Here is a 14,625-nt window from a genome sequence, read left to right as displayed (position 1 = left end):
CTACATATCCCTGTTGCTCACCAACCCGCTGTGATTGTAAACCGTGTGTGTCTCTACAGGGGACTCTGGCCCAGGCGGTGAAGAAGGGAGAGTGGATCCTGCTGGATGAGATTAACCTGGCTGCAGCAGAGACTCTGGAATGTCTGAGTGGCCTGCTTGAGGGCACCGCCGGCTCTCTGGTGCTGCTGGACCGCGGAGACACTGGTGAGGCTCCCACTGCGCTCCATAGCATGTTATGACATGTTGTAACACTTTATTACATTTTTACATTTTAGTCATTTAGCAGAAGCTCTTATCCAGAGTGACTTACAGTTAGTGAGTGCATACATTTTCATACTTTATACCACTATTGCATAATAAATTGCATATTATTATTGTCATGGCTTTTGTCATAAAGGTATTAACTGATTATGAAATCTGATCACTTTGATGCTGCTACTGAAATTAAACTTTCTTTGCACAGAGCCCCTGGTTCGCCATCCAGACTTCCGTCTCTTTGCCTGCATGAACCCAGCGACTGACGTGGGGAAGAGGAACCTGCCCCTGGGCATACGGAACAGGTTAGAACATAGGCTGAGCTGTCCTGGTGTTTGACTGAAATGTCTTTAACTTATGAGCATACTGGCAAACCTACTAGCTGTTCAGGATCTGGCAGCCCAACTAGCTGATCAGGATCTGGCAGCCCAACTAGCTGATCAGGATCTGGCAGCCCAACTAGCTGATCAGGATCTGGCAGCCCAACTAGCTGATCAGGATCTGGCAGCCCAACTAGCTGATCAGGATCTGGCAGCCCAACTAGCTGATCAGGATCTGGCAGCCCAACTAGCTGATCAGGATCTGGCAGCCCAACTAGCTGTTCTGTATCTGCCAACCCAACTAGCTGTCAGCATCTGCCAACCCAACTAGCTGTCAGGATCTGGCAACCCTACTAGCTGTGGTTTAACATGATGCTCTCTGTCTTTCCCAGGTTCACTGAGCTGTATGTGGAGGAGCTGGAGAATGAGGGAGACCTGCACATCCTGGTGTCTGACTACCTGAAAGGCCTGAACCCCAATAAGAACGTAATCAACGGGATTATAAGGTCAGGGGTCAGAACACACACTGTCCTCTGTCATAGCCATAACATGGCCCATGAAGTTTTCACAAAATCACGTTGAATGTCATATTGATTGCTGATTTGATTGAAAATGAAATGTTTGCTGCTGCAGCTTTTACCTGACGGTGCGTAAGGAGGCTACCTCCAAACTGGTGGACGGGACTGGACACCATCCCCACTACAGCCTGCGCACCCTCTGCAGGGCGCTGAAGTATGTGGCAGCCAACCCCTGCTACAGCGTCCAGCGCTCTCTCTACGAGGTAGGAGGCCAAAGCTCTCCCAGCATTGATATTGATATCCTTATATTGACTTAATAAAGATACAGTGCATTCGGAAAGTATTCAGACCTCTTGACTTCTTCCACATTTTGTTACGTTACAGCCTTATTCTAAAATGGATTTTTTTTTATTATCTCATCAATCTACACACAATACCCCATAATGACGAAACGAAAACAGGTTTTTATTTATTTTTGCAAATTTATAAAAAAAAAAAAACAGAAACCTTATTTACGTAAGTATTCAGACCCTTTGCTATGAGACTCGATATTGAGCTCAGGTGCATCCTGTTTCCATTGATCATCCTTGAGGTGTTTCTACAACTTGATTGGAGTCCACCTGTGGTAAATTCAATTGATTGGAAAGGCACACACCTGTCTATATAAGGTCCCACAGTTGAAAGTGCATGTCAGAGCAAATACCAAACCATGAGGTCGAAGGCATTGTCCGTAGAGCTCCGAGACAGGATTTTGTCGAGGCACAGATCTGGGGAAGGGTACCAAAACATTTCTGTAGCATTGAAGGTCCACAAGAACACAGTGGCCTCCATCATTCTTAAATGGAAGCTGTTTGAAACCACCAAGACTCTTCCTAGAGCTGGCCGCCCGGGCCAAACTGAGCAATCGGGGGAGAAGGGCCTTTGTCAGGGAGGTGACCAAGAACCCGATGGTCACTCGGACAGAGCTCCAGAGTTCCTCTGTGGAGATGGGAGAACCTTCCAGAAGGACAAACATCTCTGCAGCACTCCACCAATCAGGCCTTTATGGTAGAGTGGCCAGACGGAAGCCACTCCTCTGTAAAAGGCACATGACAGCCCGCTTGGAGTTTGCCAAAAGGTACCTAAAGGACTCTCAGACCATGAGAATCAAGATTCTCTGGTCTGATGAAACCAAGATTGAACACTTTGGCCTGAATGCCAAGCGTCACGTCGGAGGAAACCTGGCACCATCCCTACGGTGAAGCATGGTGGTGGCAGCATCATGCTGTGGGGATGTTTTTCAGCGGCAGGGACTGGGAGACTAGTCAGGATCGAGGGAAAGATGAGCGGAGCAAAGTACAGAGAGATCCTTGATGAAAACCTACTCCAGAGCACTCAGGACCTCAGATTGGGCGAAGGTTCACCTTCCATCAGGACAACGACCCTAAGCACACAGCTAAGACAACGCAGGAGTGTGTTCGGGACAGGTCTCTGAATGTCCTTGAGTGGCCTAGCCAGAGCCCGGACTTGAACCCGATCGAACATCTCTGGCGAGTCCTGAAAATAGCTGCCCATCCAACCTGACAGAGCTTGAGAGGATCTACAGAGAAGAATGGGAGAAACTCCCCAAATACAGGTGTGCCAATCTTGTAGCGTCATACCCAAGAAGATTCAAGGCAGTAATCCAATTTATTTTATTCTTTTTTTTTATACATTTGCAAACGTTTCTAAAAACCAGTTTTTGCTTTGTCGAAATGGGGTATTGTGTGTAGATTGATGAGGGAAGAAAACAATGTAATCCGTTTTAGAACAAGGCTGTAGCGTAAAACAAATGTGGGGTCTGAATACTTTCCGAATGCATTGATATCCTTAGTAACTTCATTGATTAAATTGGACTATGTTGGAAGATGTGAGCAGATTCTCCATCGGTCTCTTTCTCCAGGGCTTCTGTTTGAGTTTCCTCACCCAGCTGGACCGCAGCTCCCATCCCATGGTCCAGAAGCTGGTGTGTCAACACATCATGGGGGGAAACACCAAGTGTCTGAAGCAGGTAATACAGCAGGCCTGTAATATGACTTTATTTATTCCATATTTGTATTAATTGAGATATATGGATAATTAAAAGAAGCTTAATAATTCCGCAATAGGAGATTCCTCAATAGCCATGGTTCTCCCTGTGTTTCCCCACAGCCCATCCCGGAGCCCACAGGGCGGCCCTGCATTCAGATGGAGGGCTACTGGGTATCCCAGGGGGAGATGGAGCCGGCTCTGGACCCCAGCTACATCCTCACCACCTCCGTCAAGCTCAACCTGCGAGACCTGGCCAGGGTGGTGTCCGCCGGGTAGGAAAACTGACCACTGACCATCCCCCTTTTTCATATTTACATTTAAGTCATTTAGCAGACGCTCTTATCCAGAGCGACTTACAGATTGGTGCATTCAATTTAGGATAGCCAGTGGGACAACCACCCTATTTTTATTATTATTATTATTTAAATTTTTTTTATATTAATTTCTTCTTCTTACTTTTTTTAATGGGGGGGTGTTATACTATTCCAGGTATTCCTTAAAGAGGTAGGGTTTCAAGTGTCTCCGGAAGGTGGTCAGTGACTCCGCTGTCCTGGCGTCGTGGGGGAGCTTGTTCCACCATTGGGGTGCCAGAGCAGCGAATAGCTTTGACTGGGCTGAGTGGGAACTGGGCTTCCGTAGAGGTAGGGGGGCTAGCAGACCAGAGGTGGATGAACGTAGTGCCCTCGTTTGGGTGTAGGGTCTGATCAGAGCCTGAAGGTAAGGAGGTGCTGTTCCCCTCACAGCTCCGTAGGCAAGCACCATGGTTTTGTAGTAGATGCGAGCCTCAACTGGAAGCCAGTGGAGTGTACGGAGGAGCGGGGTGACATCAGAGAACTTGGGAAGGTTGAACACCAGACGGGCTGCAGCGTTCTAGATAAGTTGTAGGGGTTTGATGGCACAGGCAGGGAGCCCAGCCAATAGCGAGTTGCAGTAATCCAGACGGGAGATGACAAGTGCCTGGATTAGGACCTGTGCCGCTTTCTGTGTAAGGTAGGGTCGTACTCTGCGAATGTTGTAGAGCATGAACCTGCAGGATTGGGTCACCGCTTTGTTGTTAATGGAGAACGACAGGGTGTTGTCCAGGGTCACGCCAAGGTTCTTTGCACTCTGGGAGGAGGACACAATGGAGTTGTCAACCGTGATGGCGAGATCATGGAGCGGGCAGTCCTTCCCCGGGAGGAAGGGCAGCTCCATCTTGCCGAGGTTCAGCTTGAGGTGGTGATCTGAGATCCACACTGATATGTCTGCCAGACATGCAGAGATGCGATTCGCCACCTGGTTATCAGAAGGGGGAAAGGAGAAAATGAATTGTGTGTCGTCTGCGTAGCAATGATAGGAGAGACCATGTGAGGATATGACAGAGCCAAGTGACTTGGTGTATAGAGAGAATAGGAGAAGGCCTAGAACTGAGCCCTGGGGGACACCAGTGGGTGAGAGCATGTGGTGCGGAGACAGATTCTCGCCATGCCACCTGGTAGGAGCGACCTGTCAGGTAGGACGCAATCCAAGAGTGAGCAGCGCCGTAGATGCCCAACTCGGAGAGGGTGGAGAGGAGGATCTGATGGTTCACAGTATCAAAGGCAACAGATGGGTCTAGAAGGATCAGAGGAGAGAGAGTTAGCTTTAGCAGTGCGGAGAGCCTCCGTGACACAGAGAAGAGCAGTCTCAGTTGAATGACCAGTCTTGAAACCTGACTGGTTTGGATCAAGAAGGTCATTCTGAGAGAGATAGCAGGAGAGTTGGCAAGAGACGGCACGCTCAAGAGTTTTGGAGAGAAAATAAAGAAGGGCTACTGGTCTGTAGTTGTTGACATCGGAGGGATCGAGTGTAGGTTTTTTGAGGAGGGGTGCAACTCTCGCTCTCTTGAAGACGGAAGGGACATAGCCAGCGGTCAAGGATGAGTTGATGAGCGAGGTGAGGTAAGGGAGTAGGTCTCCGGAAATGGTCTGGAGAAGAGAGGAGGGGAAAGAGTCAAGCGGGCAGGTTGTTGGGCAGCCTGCCGTCACAAGTCGCAAGATTTCATCTGGAGAGAGAGGGGAGAAAGAAGTCAAAGCATAGGGTAGGGCAGTGTGAGCAGGACCAGCGGTGTCATTTGACTTAATAAATTAGGATCTGATGTCGTCAACCTTCTTTTCAAAATGGTTGATGAAGTCATCCACAGAGAGGGAGGAGGATTCAGCAGGGAGGAGAAGGTGGCAAAGAGCTTCCTAGGGTTAGAGGCAGAGGCTTGAAATTTAGAGTGGTAGAAAGTGGCTTTAGCAGCAGAAACAGAGGAAGAAAATGTGGAGAGGAGGGAGTGAAAAGATGCCAGGTCCGCAGGGAGTCTAGTTTTCCTCCATTTTCCTCCATTCCGCCACGGAGCAGGAGGGGAGGACTGAGCCGGCCGGGAGGATAGGGGACATAGAGAGTCAAAAGATGCAGAAAGGGAGGAGAGGAGGGTTGAGGAGGCAGAATCAGGAGATCGGAGGGAGAAGGATTTAGCAGAGGGAAGAGCTGATAGGATGGAGGAGGAGAGAGTAGCGGGAGAGAGAGAGCGAAGGTTGTGACGGCACATTACCATCTGAGTAGGGGCAGAGTGAGTAGTGTTGGAGGAGAGCGAGAGAGAAGGATACAAAGTAGTGGTCGGAGACTTGGAGGGGAGTTGCAGTGAGATTAGTAGAAGAACAGCATCTAGTAAAGATGAGGTCAAGCGTATTGCCTGCCTTGTGAGTAGGGGGGGACGGTGAGAGGGTGAGGTCAAAAGAGGAAAGGAGTGGAAAGGAGGAGGCAGAGAGAAATGAGTCAAAGGCAGACGTAGGGAGTTTAAAGTCACCCAGAACTGTGAGGGGTGAGCCATCCTCAGGAAAGGAACTTATCAAGGCGTCAAGCTCATTGATGAACTCTCCAAGGGAACCTGGAGGGCGATAAATGATAAGGATGTTAAGCTTGAATGGGCTAGTGACTGTGACAGCATGGAATTCAAATGAGGAGAAAGACAGATGGGTCAGGGGGAAAAGAGAGAATGTCCACTTGGGAGAGATGAGGATTCCTGTGCCACCGCCGCGCTAACCAGATGCTCTCTGGGTATGCGAGAACACATGATCAGACGAGGAAAGAGCAGTAGGAGTAGCAGTGTTTTCTGTGGTAATCCATGTTTCCGTTAGTGCCAAGAAGTCGAGGGACTGGAGGGTAGCACAGGCTGAGATGAATTCTGCCTTGTTGGCCGCAGAACGGCAGTTCCAGAGGCTGCCGGAGACCTGGAACTCCATGTGGGTTGTGCGCGCAGGGACCCCCTTCCCCAATCAATCAATCAATCAATCAATCAATCAATCAGTCAACCTAGTCAATACCTGTGGAATCTAGTCCTTGTAGCTACTCACTGACTGTTGTATCGTCAACCTGTTGATGGCACAGTGAGCGTCACATGAGTTGTATTGGCTAATATCGGGTGTGTCATCACTGCTGCCATAAAGATGACCTGACTTTCACATGTTGCTGCTGCTTTTGTTGTTGTGGGGGAGGGTAGTTGCCATGACCTCACCACAGGTCAATCGTTCCCAGTGCTCGATTGTTTCTCTGCCCTTCATTACGAGGTTAATTCAGTCTTCTCTGGACACATGGCTTGCGTCCCAAATGGCACCCTATTCCTTACATAGTGCACTACTTCCTAGGCTCTGGTCAGAATTTTTGCACTAGGTAATAGGGTGCCATTTGGGATGCATACAGTGAGGGAAAAAAGTATTTGATCCCCTGCTGATTTTGTACGTTTGCCCACTGACAAAGACATGATCAGTCTATAATTTTAATGGTAGGTTTATTTGAACAGTGAGAGACAGAAAAACGCATGTCAAAAATGTTATAAAATGATTTGCATTTTAATGAGGGAAGTAAGTATTTGACCCCTCTGCAAAACATGACTTAGTAATTGGTGGCAAAACCCTTGTTGGCAATCACAGAGGTCAGACGTTTCTTGTAGTTGGCCACCAGGTTTGCACACATCTCAGGAGGGATTTTGTTCCACTCCTCTTTGCAGATCTTCTCCAAGTCATTAAGGTTTTGAGGCTGACGTTTGGCAACTCGAACCTTCAGCTCCCTCCACGGATTTTCTATGGGATTAAGGTCTGGAGACTGGCTAGGCCACTCAAGGACCTTAATGTGCTTCTTCTTGAGCCACTCCTTTGTTGCCTTGGCCGTGTGTTTTGGGTCATTGTCATGCTGGAATACCCATCCACGACCCATTTTCAAGGCCCTGGCTGAGGGAAGGAGGTTCTCACCCAAGATTTGACGGTACATGGCCCCGTCCATCGTCCCTTTGATGCAGTGAAGTTGTCCTGTCCCCTTAGCAGAAAAACAACCCCAAAGCATAATGTTTCCACCTCCATGTTTGACGGTGGGGATGGTGTTCTTGGGGTCATAGGCAACATTCCTCCTCCTCCTCCAAACACGGCGAGTTGAGTTGATGCCAAAGAGCTCGATTTTGGTCTCATCTTACCACAACACTTTCACCCAGTTCTCCTCTGAATCATTCAGATGTTCATTGGCAAACTTCAGACGGCCCTGTATATGTGCTTTCTTGAGCAGGGGGACCTTGTGGGCGCTGCAGGATTTCAGTCCTTCACGGCGTAGTGTGTTACCAATTGTTTTCTTGGTGACTATGGTCCCAGCTGCCTTGAGATCATTGACAAGATCCTCCCGTGTAGTTCTGGGCTGATTCCTCACAGTTCTCATGATCATTGCAACTCCACGAGGTGAGATCTTGCATGGAGCCCCAGGCCGAGGGAGATTGACAGTTCTTTTGTGTTTCTTCCATTTGCGAATAATCGCACCAACTGTTGTCACCTCACCAAGCTGCTTGGCGATGGTCTTGTAGCCCATTCCAGCCTTGTGTAGGTCTACAATCTTGTCCCTGACATCCTTGGAGAGCTCTTTGGTCTTGGCCATGGTGGAGAGTTTGGAATCTGATTGATTGATTGCTTCTGTGGACAGGTGTCTTTTATACTTTTATCCCTTTAAGAGTGTGCTCCTAATCTCAGCTCGTTACCTGTATAAAAGACACCTGGGAGCCAGAAATCTTTCTGATTGAGAGGGGGTCAAATACTTATTTCCCTCATTAAAATGCAAATCAATTTATACCATTTTTGACATGCGTTTTTCTGGATTTTGTTGTTGTTATTCTGTCTCTCACTGTTCAAATAAACCTACCATTAAAATTATATACTGATCATGTCTTTGTCAGTGGGCAAACGTACAAAATCAGCAGGGGATCAAATACTTTTTTCCCTCACTGTACATGACCTAGACAGTTGAGGCCAAGGAAAATCAATTGCACAATTGAAACACAGCTACAAACAAACACTACCCAATGCTACTCGACCGCACCACGGGTCAATTCTACACGACCTCACCACAGGTCAATGCTACTCAATCTCACCACGGGTCAATTCTACACGACCTCACCACAGGTCAATGCTACTCAATCTCACCACGGGTCAATTCTACACGACCTCACCACGGGTCAATTCTACACGACCTCACCACGGGTCAATTCTACACGACCTCACCACAGGTCAATTCTACACGACCTCACCACAGGTCAATTCTACACGACCTCACCACAGGTCAATCATCCCCAGTAAGTGCTTGATTGTTTCTCTGCCATTCATTATGAGGTTAATTCAGTCCTCTCTGGACACAGTCGGCATCCCAAATGGCACCCTAGTAGTGTACTAGGGAATAAGGTGCCATTTGGGACGCATCCATGACCTCTACACTTGAGGTCAAAGGAAAATCAGTTAACTCCTCTTCCACTAAGTGCACATTGAAACACAGCTAGAAACAGACACTACCCAGATCTACTAGTAATATTCTGTTTCTGTATTTCTGTTTGTTCTTCAGGGGCCACCCCGTCCTGATCCAAGGAGAGACCTCGGTGGGAAAGACCAGCCTGATCAGGTGGATAGCGGCGGCTACGGGGAACCAGTGTGTCAGGATCAACAACCACGAGCACACAGACATCCAGGAGTACATCGGCTGCTACTCCTCTGACGGCAAGGGCAAGCTGGTCTTCAAAGAGGGTACGACCAGTTCTACACTGTAGCCCTGCAGTCAGTGTCTCACACAGACGGTTCTGTTCATGATCACGGTGTAATGTATTTGTTTTGTTTGTGTGCTTCTGCGTGTGTCTCTCTCGCTGTGTGTCTCTGTATGCTTCCCCTGTAGGCGTTCTGATTGACTCCATGAGGAAAGGCTACTGGATTATTCTGGATGAGTTGAACTTGGCCCCTACTGACGTCCTGGAGGCCCTCAACAGACTGCTGGACGACAACAGGGAGCTGTTTGTCGCAGAGACACAGGAAGTGATCAAAGCCCACCCCCGATTCATGCTGTTCGCTACCCAGAATCCTCCTGGTCTCTACGGAGGCAGAAAGGTACGTGTCACTCGGGCCGTAGTGGGTTATTGGGCTTGTAGTTTGGTTATTTCACAACCATAAATAGTGCAAGACAAGCAAGCGCACACATTTTCTTAAGGAAATGTCATTGAGGACGATGTGATCTGTTCCTTCAGGCACTCAAATTGGGATGGTGATGAAAGTGTAGTTTGATAGACCAGGTCTCATCGAGTGCAATATAATTTCTCTCCACTCAGGTGCTGTCCAGGGCCTTCAGGAATCGTTTTGTGGAGCTTCACTTTGATGAGTTGCCTAGTGATGAGCTAGAGACCATCCTCCACCAGAGATGTAGTCTCCCTCCATCCTACTGCTCCAAGCTGGTCAAGGTCATGCAGGATCTCCAGGTGACGGTCTCGTATTTCACCTCCTTTCATATGCTAACTCATTGCCTTTGGCAGTAAGATAATGTTGTGTTATAATTGTATAACTCAGTGTGTGTGTGTGTGTAGTCTCTTCGCAGGGGATCTACAGTGTTTGCTGGGAAACATGGGTTCATCACCCTGAGAGATCTCTTCCGCTGGGCCGACCGCTATCGGCTGGAGGAGCAGACAGATGCCTCCCGCGATTGGCTGCAGCATTTGGCTGATGACGGTGAGCCCCAATAGGATCACAGCAGCACTTTCATCCCATCTTATACGGCAAAAACACATCTGTTTTTGTCTATTGCTTTTCTCTATCTGTGGTTTTTCAGTGTGATGATGTGTGAAATCATGTTCCACTTCATGCATGGTGATGTCTTTTCACCTAAGTATTAAGGATTGTTGAAGTGTGTGTGTGTGTGTCTCTCTCTCTCAGGGTTCATGCTGCTGGCTGGGCGGGTCAGGAAGCCAGAAGAGGCCGCCACTATCCAGTCCATCCTGGAGAAACACTTCAAGAGGACGGTGAACTCTGACACCCTGTTCTCTGAGCAGCAACTCACCACACAGTTTAGTGAGTAGAGCCAAACCTGTTTCACTCACACACACACCAACATGCCCTTTTGCCAACCAACCCAACTGTGTGCATGACCCTGCTCATTCACAATCAATTCAAATTGGAGGAGTGTGTCAACAACACAAGAAATGTGCTCAATTACTGTGACTGCAACTATTCTGTCGAAGTGCAGAATGTGGTATGGAGAATGTTCATTATGAATATGGTGTCTTATAAGGGCATCTAGGGAATGAGAGAAACCTCATAACTCTTGGCTGCACATACATAATATGTACTTTAGATGTTGAGACAATGTACAGCATATCACTATTCCCCATTATTTGTGGTCAATGGAGTGTGAACATGAATATTGAGTGTGAAGTGGATGAATTGTCCGTCATGTGGTTTTGTCCTGGAATGACACTACCTCCCTTTGCATAACATACTAATCTGCTAATGATTTTGCTAAAGTTTAGTAGGCCATTTCTATTGGCCGGTGTGTCAGAAGAGTTCATCTGGTTTGTTGTGAATGGCAGGTCCGTTCGTGGACAGCATCGCGGGCGTGCCTGAGGAGTTCCGTCACGTGGTGTGGACGCGGGGGATGAGGAGACTGGCCGTGCTGGTGGGACGGGCCCTGCGTTTCGGGGAGTCTGTTCTGTTGGTGGGAGACACTGGGTAGGATTCATCCTGAGTTCCTGATTGTGGAAATCTGTCCAATTGTCAATGAAATCTGTAAAGCGAGCAGAAGGTGAAGTGAATGGGTTAATAAGTACTACAGAAAGACAAAGGTCTCCTAACTGTGTCCACTTCTCCTGAGGAGGGGGGCTCAGTCCGTCTTTCGCACAAGGTGCGATTTCGAAATTGGGTAGTGCATCAGTTTTCCTCGTCATCAGTCATTGCATACCTTAGAGAGCTATTTAGCTATAACTTGTCAGAAATGTCTAGATCAACTAGCCCATGTTGGTTAACATTTTTTAGCTAGGTTTTTTAGCCCATAGATTTTGTAGATCTTCGAGTCACTCAAATATCACATGAATACACATTAGACATGGCAATATGTATAGAATTGCAAGAAAATGAGCTTTAAACCTGCAACATGTTCTCTCCGCCAACGAGGGGTGTGAACAGTTTGTCATGGACAGTGCTTGTGCCCATGGAAATAGACGTGTGCACGCAGTGGGGCATGGGAGGTTCCCCAATGCTGGAAGGGGGGGACTGAGTGAAAAAGCTTGGGAACCCCTGCAGTAACGTACTAGCCTAAACCTCCAAAAAGGATCAGTTAGAACATAAGTTCTCCTCCCCCCCAGGTGTGGGAAGACCACCATCTGCCAGCTGTTTGCTGCACTGGCCGGACATAAGTTCTTCTCCCTCAACTGTCACCTGCACATGGAGACGTCTGACTTCCTGGGCGGCCTGCGTCCTGTCAGACATACTGGGACACACCAGGTAGATACCACACCGTTAATGGTCGCAATTTAAATTAACTGTAACTTATGAAGCCTTCATAAACCCTTTATAAGGCATTAAGGTCCTTCAAAATGTTATAACTCACAGTAATTAAGTTAAAAAAAATAGGTTAAAGTAAAATGCTATATTAGTACATGATGCAGAAACAACAGATAATGCAACATATAGCCAGTCCCACTGACCCCCCCTGTTGTTGCGTGTTGGTACAGGCAGATGCTGAGGACGGCAGGTTGTTTGAGTGGCACGACGGGCCCCTGGTCCTGGCCATGAGAGAGGGAGGGGTGTTCCTCATGGACGAGATCTCCCTGGCTGACGACTCTGTGCTAGAGAGACTCAACAGGTAAACACACACACACTGATATCCGCACTAGCGTACTATTTAGAATCCCTGCCAAATACATCACTTCATTCTGAATGGTATACTAGTGTGGATATGGGAATAGAGCTGCTTTCTCACAATAGTGAGCGTATAGCGCTTCATTAGATATCGTTGACCTCTAACCTCTGACCATGCTCTCTGATTGGTTCAGTGTCCTAGAGACGGAGAAGTCTCTGGTGTTGGCAGAGAAAGGAAGTGGAGATGACGACGACGTGGAGCTGATCACAGCAGGGCAGAACTTCCGCCTGGTTGCCACCATGAACCCTGGAGGAGACTTCGGCAAGAAAGAGGTAAACCATTACAACAGATTAACTAGCAGGGCGAGTTTCCTGGATGAATCCTAGGAGTCTAAACCAGCCCCTAAAATTCCATCCTATTCTATTTCAGCCTCTGGAGGGACCTACGGGGCCACAACCACTTCTGTTTATGTAGATGATCAGTCCAACTTGTTAACATTTCTCTGTGTGTGTGTCCAGCTCTCTCCTGCGCTGAGGAACAGGTTCACAGAGATCTGGTGCCCTCAGAGTAACAGCCGCAGTGACCTGGTGCAGATCATCCAGCACAACCTGAGGACCAGCCTCTCATTGGACGACAACGACCACCAAGGTACTCCTCTCCTCCACACACCACAGACAGAATACATCTCCTCATCTAGGAGTAGCATTTGATAGGCTAGAATAGTCTCCCTAACTCTACTTATCTCATTTGAGTTTAAATCTCTTCAGCTTTTTGTTGTTCTTAATCTCAAATGTGTTCATAGGTACACATACAGTATCCCACTGTATTATTAAGTTCATCCATGTCTATTTACTTCCTTGTCTTGGCCATCTCTCACTAAGACCTTTGACCCCCAACCCAGGAGGAGACATCGCTGAGCTCATGCTGGACTTCATTGACTGGCTGACCAACCAGGACTTTGGGCGGCGCTGCGTTGTCAGCGTGAGGGACATCCTGTCCTGGGTCAACTTCCTCAACCTGGTGTGTGAGCGTGACGCCGACGGCTTCATGACCATGGGGGACGAGGGCGAGGAGGAGGCTGAGTGGGACCTCCGGCTTGACACGGTCACTGCCTTCATCCACGCCGCCTGCCTAGTCTATGTGGACGGCATCGGCTCAGGTCAGACACCAGGACACATGCACTAGGTCACAGTACACTGCATGTTGTTGTTGTTGTTGATAGTGATGTGGAAATACACAGCAAATGTTCTGGTGCTTTCGTAAGGACACAAAACTCGTAAGTTGTGCTTATGTTAGGATACAGAGCATGTGTAAGATGCTGTATGATGCTTAGTAGGCCTCAGTGCTACAATCACATGATCTCACGTCTTTCTCTCCTTCTTGGGATGTCACAGGGACCACAGTGTCTGCTGCGGAGAACGCCCTGGTGGCGCGCAGGGCCTGCCTGAGCTTCCTGCATACCAAGCTGGGTGGGATCACCAAGCTGGACCAGGAGATGCTAGACGCCCTGAGGGTCTACGACACCAGCCTGCTCAGGGAGCCCCAGTGGGGGGACGACTTTTTTGGCATCGACCCCTTCTACATCTCCTCAGGTGGGGATACTTTGATCCTAGATTAGAGCATGAAGCGTCCCTAATGGGCGTTGGGCCCTGGTCAAAAATAGTGCACTATATAGGGAATAGGGTGCCATTTAGGACACAACCCTAGACTAGAGCATGTCGTTTATAATGGATCTGTTTTTGTAAAAATGGTCTTCTGCCAGGCCCGGAGAGTGAGAGCAGGAGCCTGACTGACTATGCCATAGCAGCAGGCACCACAGCGGTCAACGCCCAGAGGCTCCTGAGGGCCCTGAAGCTGCAGAGACCCGTGCTGCTGGAGGGCTCACCTGGCGTGGGCAAGACCAGCCTGGTGGCCGCCCTGGCAAAGGCTTCTGGGAACCACCTCGTCAGGATCAACCTGTCGGAGCAGACTGTAAGAAACTGTTCAAACTTTCACGGGCCTCTTGTGTTAATACAGAAGGCTTTTACTATGATAATGAATATTTTTAAATGTTATTGTCTGGATTACAATGTATTTACATGTGTACACCACAGGAGGTTGGTGTTACCTTCATTGGGAAGGACGGGCTCGTGGTAATGGCTGGAGCGGAATTGGTGGAATGGTATCAAATACATCAAACACATGGTTTGTTGCCGTTCCATTTGCTCCGTTCCAGCCATTATTATGAGCCGTCCTCCCCTCAGCAACCTCCACTGGTCTATGCTATGTTGTATTGTTACGTAATGTCTGAACTTTAAACTATACTGAACAAAAATATAAATGCAACATGTAGTGTTGGT

The 14,625-nt window shown here is 48.3% G+C and overlaps 1 protein-coding gene across 1 annotated transcript in view; it reads left to right on the top strand.

The window, feature by feature from the left end:
- Positions 1-14,625, top strand: part of LOC121552245 (midasin) — a 54,550-nt gene that overhangs the window by 9,883 nt on the left and 30,042 nt on the right. Inside the window, exons 18-36 of the mRNA XM_041865009.2 lie at positions 60-204; positions 464-560; positions 968-1,081; positions 1,209-1,356; positions 3,015-3,122; positions 3,263-3,414; positions 9,017-9,195; positions 9,341-9,549; positions 9,768-9,914; positions 10,020-10,161; positions 10,366-10,500; positions 11,019-11,157; positions 11,790-11,928; positions 12,159-12,289; positions 12,480-12,618; positions 12,805-12,934; positions 13,188-13,445; positions 13,681-13,878; positions 14,049-14,257. Coding sequence (XP_041720943.2) covers positions 60-204; positions 464-560; positions 968-1,081; positions 1,209-1,356; positions 3,015-3,122; positions 3,263-3,414; positions 9,017-9,195; positions 9,341-9,549; positions 9,768-9,914; positions 10,020-10,161; positions 10,366-10,500; positions 11,019-11,157; positions 11,790-11,928; positions 12,159-12,289; positions 12,480-12,618; positions 12,805-12,934; positions 13,188-13,445; positions 13,681-13,878; positions 14,049-14,257 — 2,919 coding nt within the window. The remainder of the gene's footprint in view (positions 1-59; positions 205-463; positions 561-967; positions 1,082-1,208; positions 1,357-3,014; positions 3,123-3,262; positions 3,415-9,016; positions 9,196-9,340; positions 9,550-9,767; positions 9,915-10,019; positions 10,162-10,365; positions 10,501-11,018; positions 11,158-11,789; positions 11,929-12,158; positions 12,290-12,479; positions 12,619-12,804; positions 12,935-13,187; positions 13,446-13,680; positions 13,879-14,048; positions 14,258-14,625) is intronic.

This window comes from Coregonus clupeaformis, chromosome 36, assembly GCF_020615455.1.
Source record: "Coregonus clupeaformis isolate EN_2021a chromosome 36, ASM2061545v1, whole genome shotgun sequence".
Lineage (NCBI taxonomy): Eukaryota > Metazoa > Chordata > Actinopteri > Salmoniformes > Salmonidae > Coregonus > Coregonus clupeaformis.
Note: the sequence above shows the minus strand (reverse complement) of the source record. Positions and strands in the feature narration are given on the sequence as shown.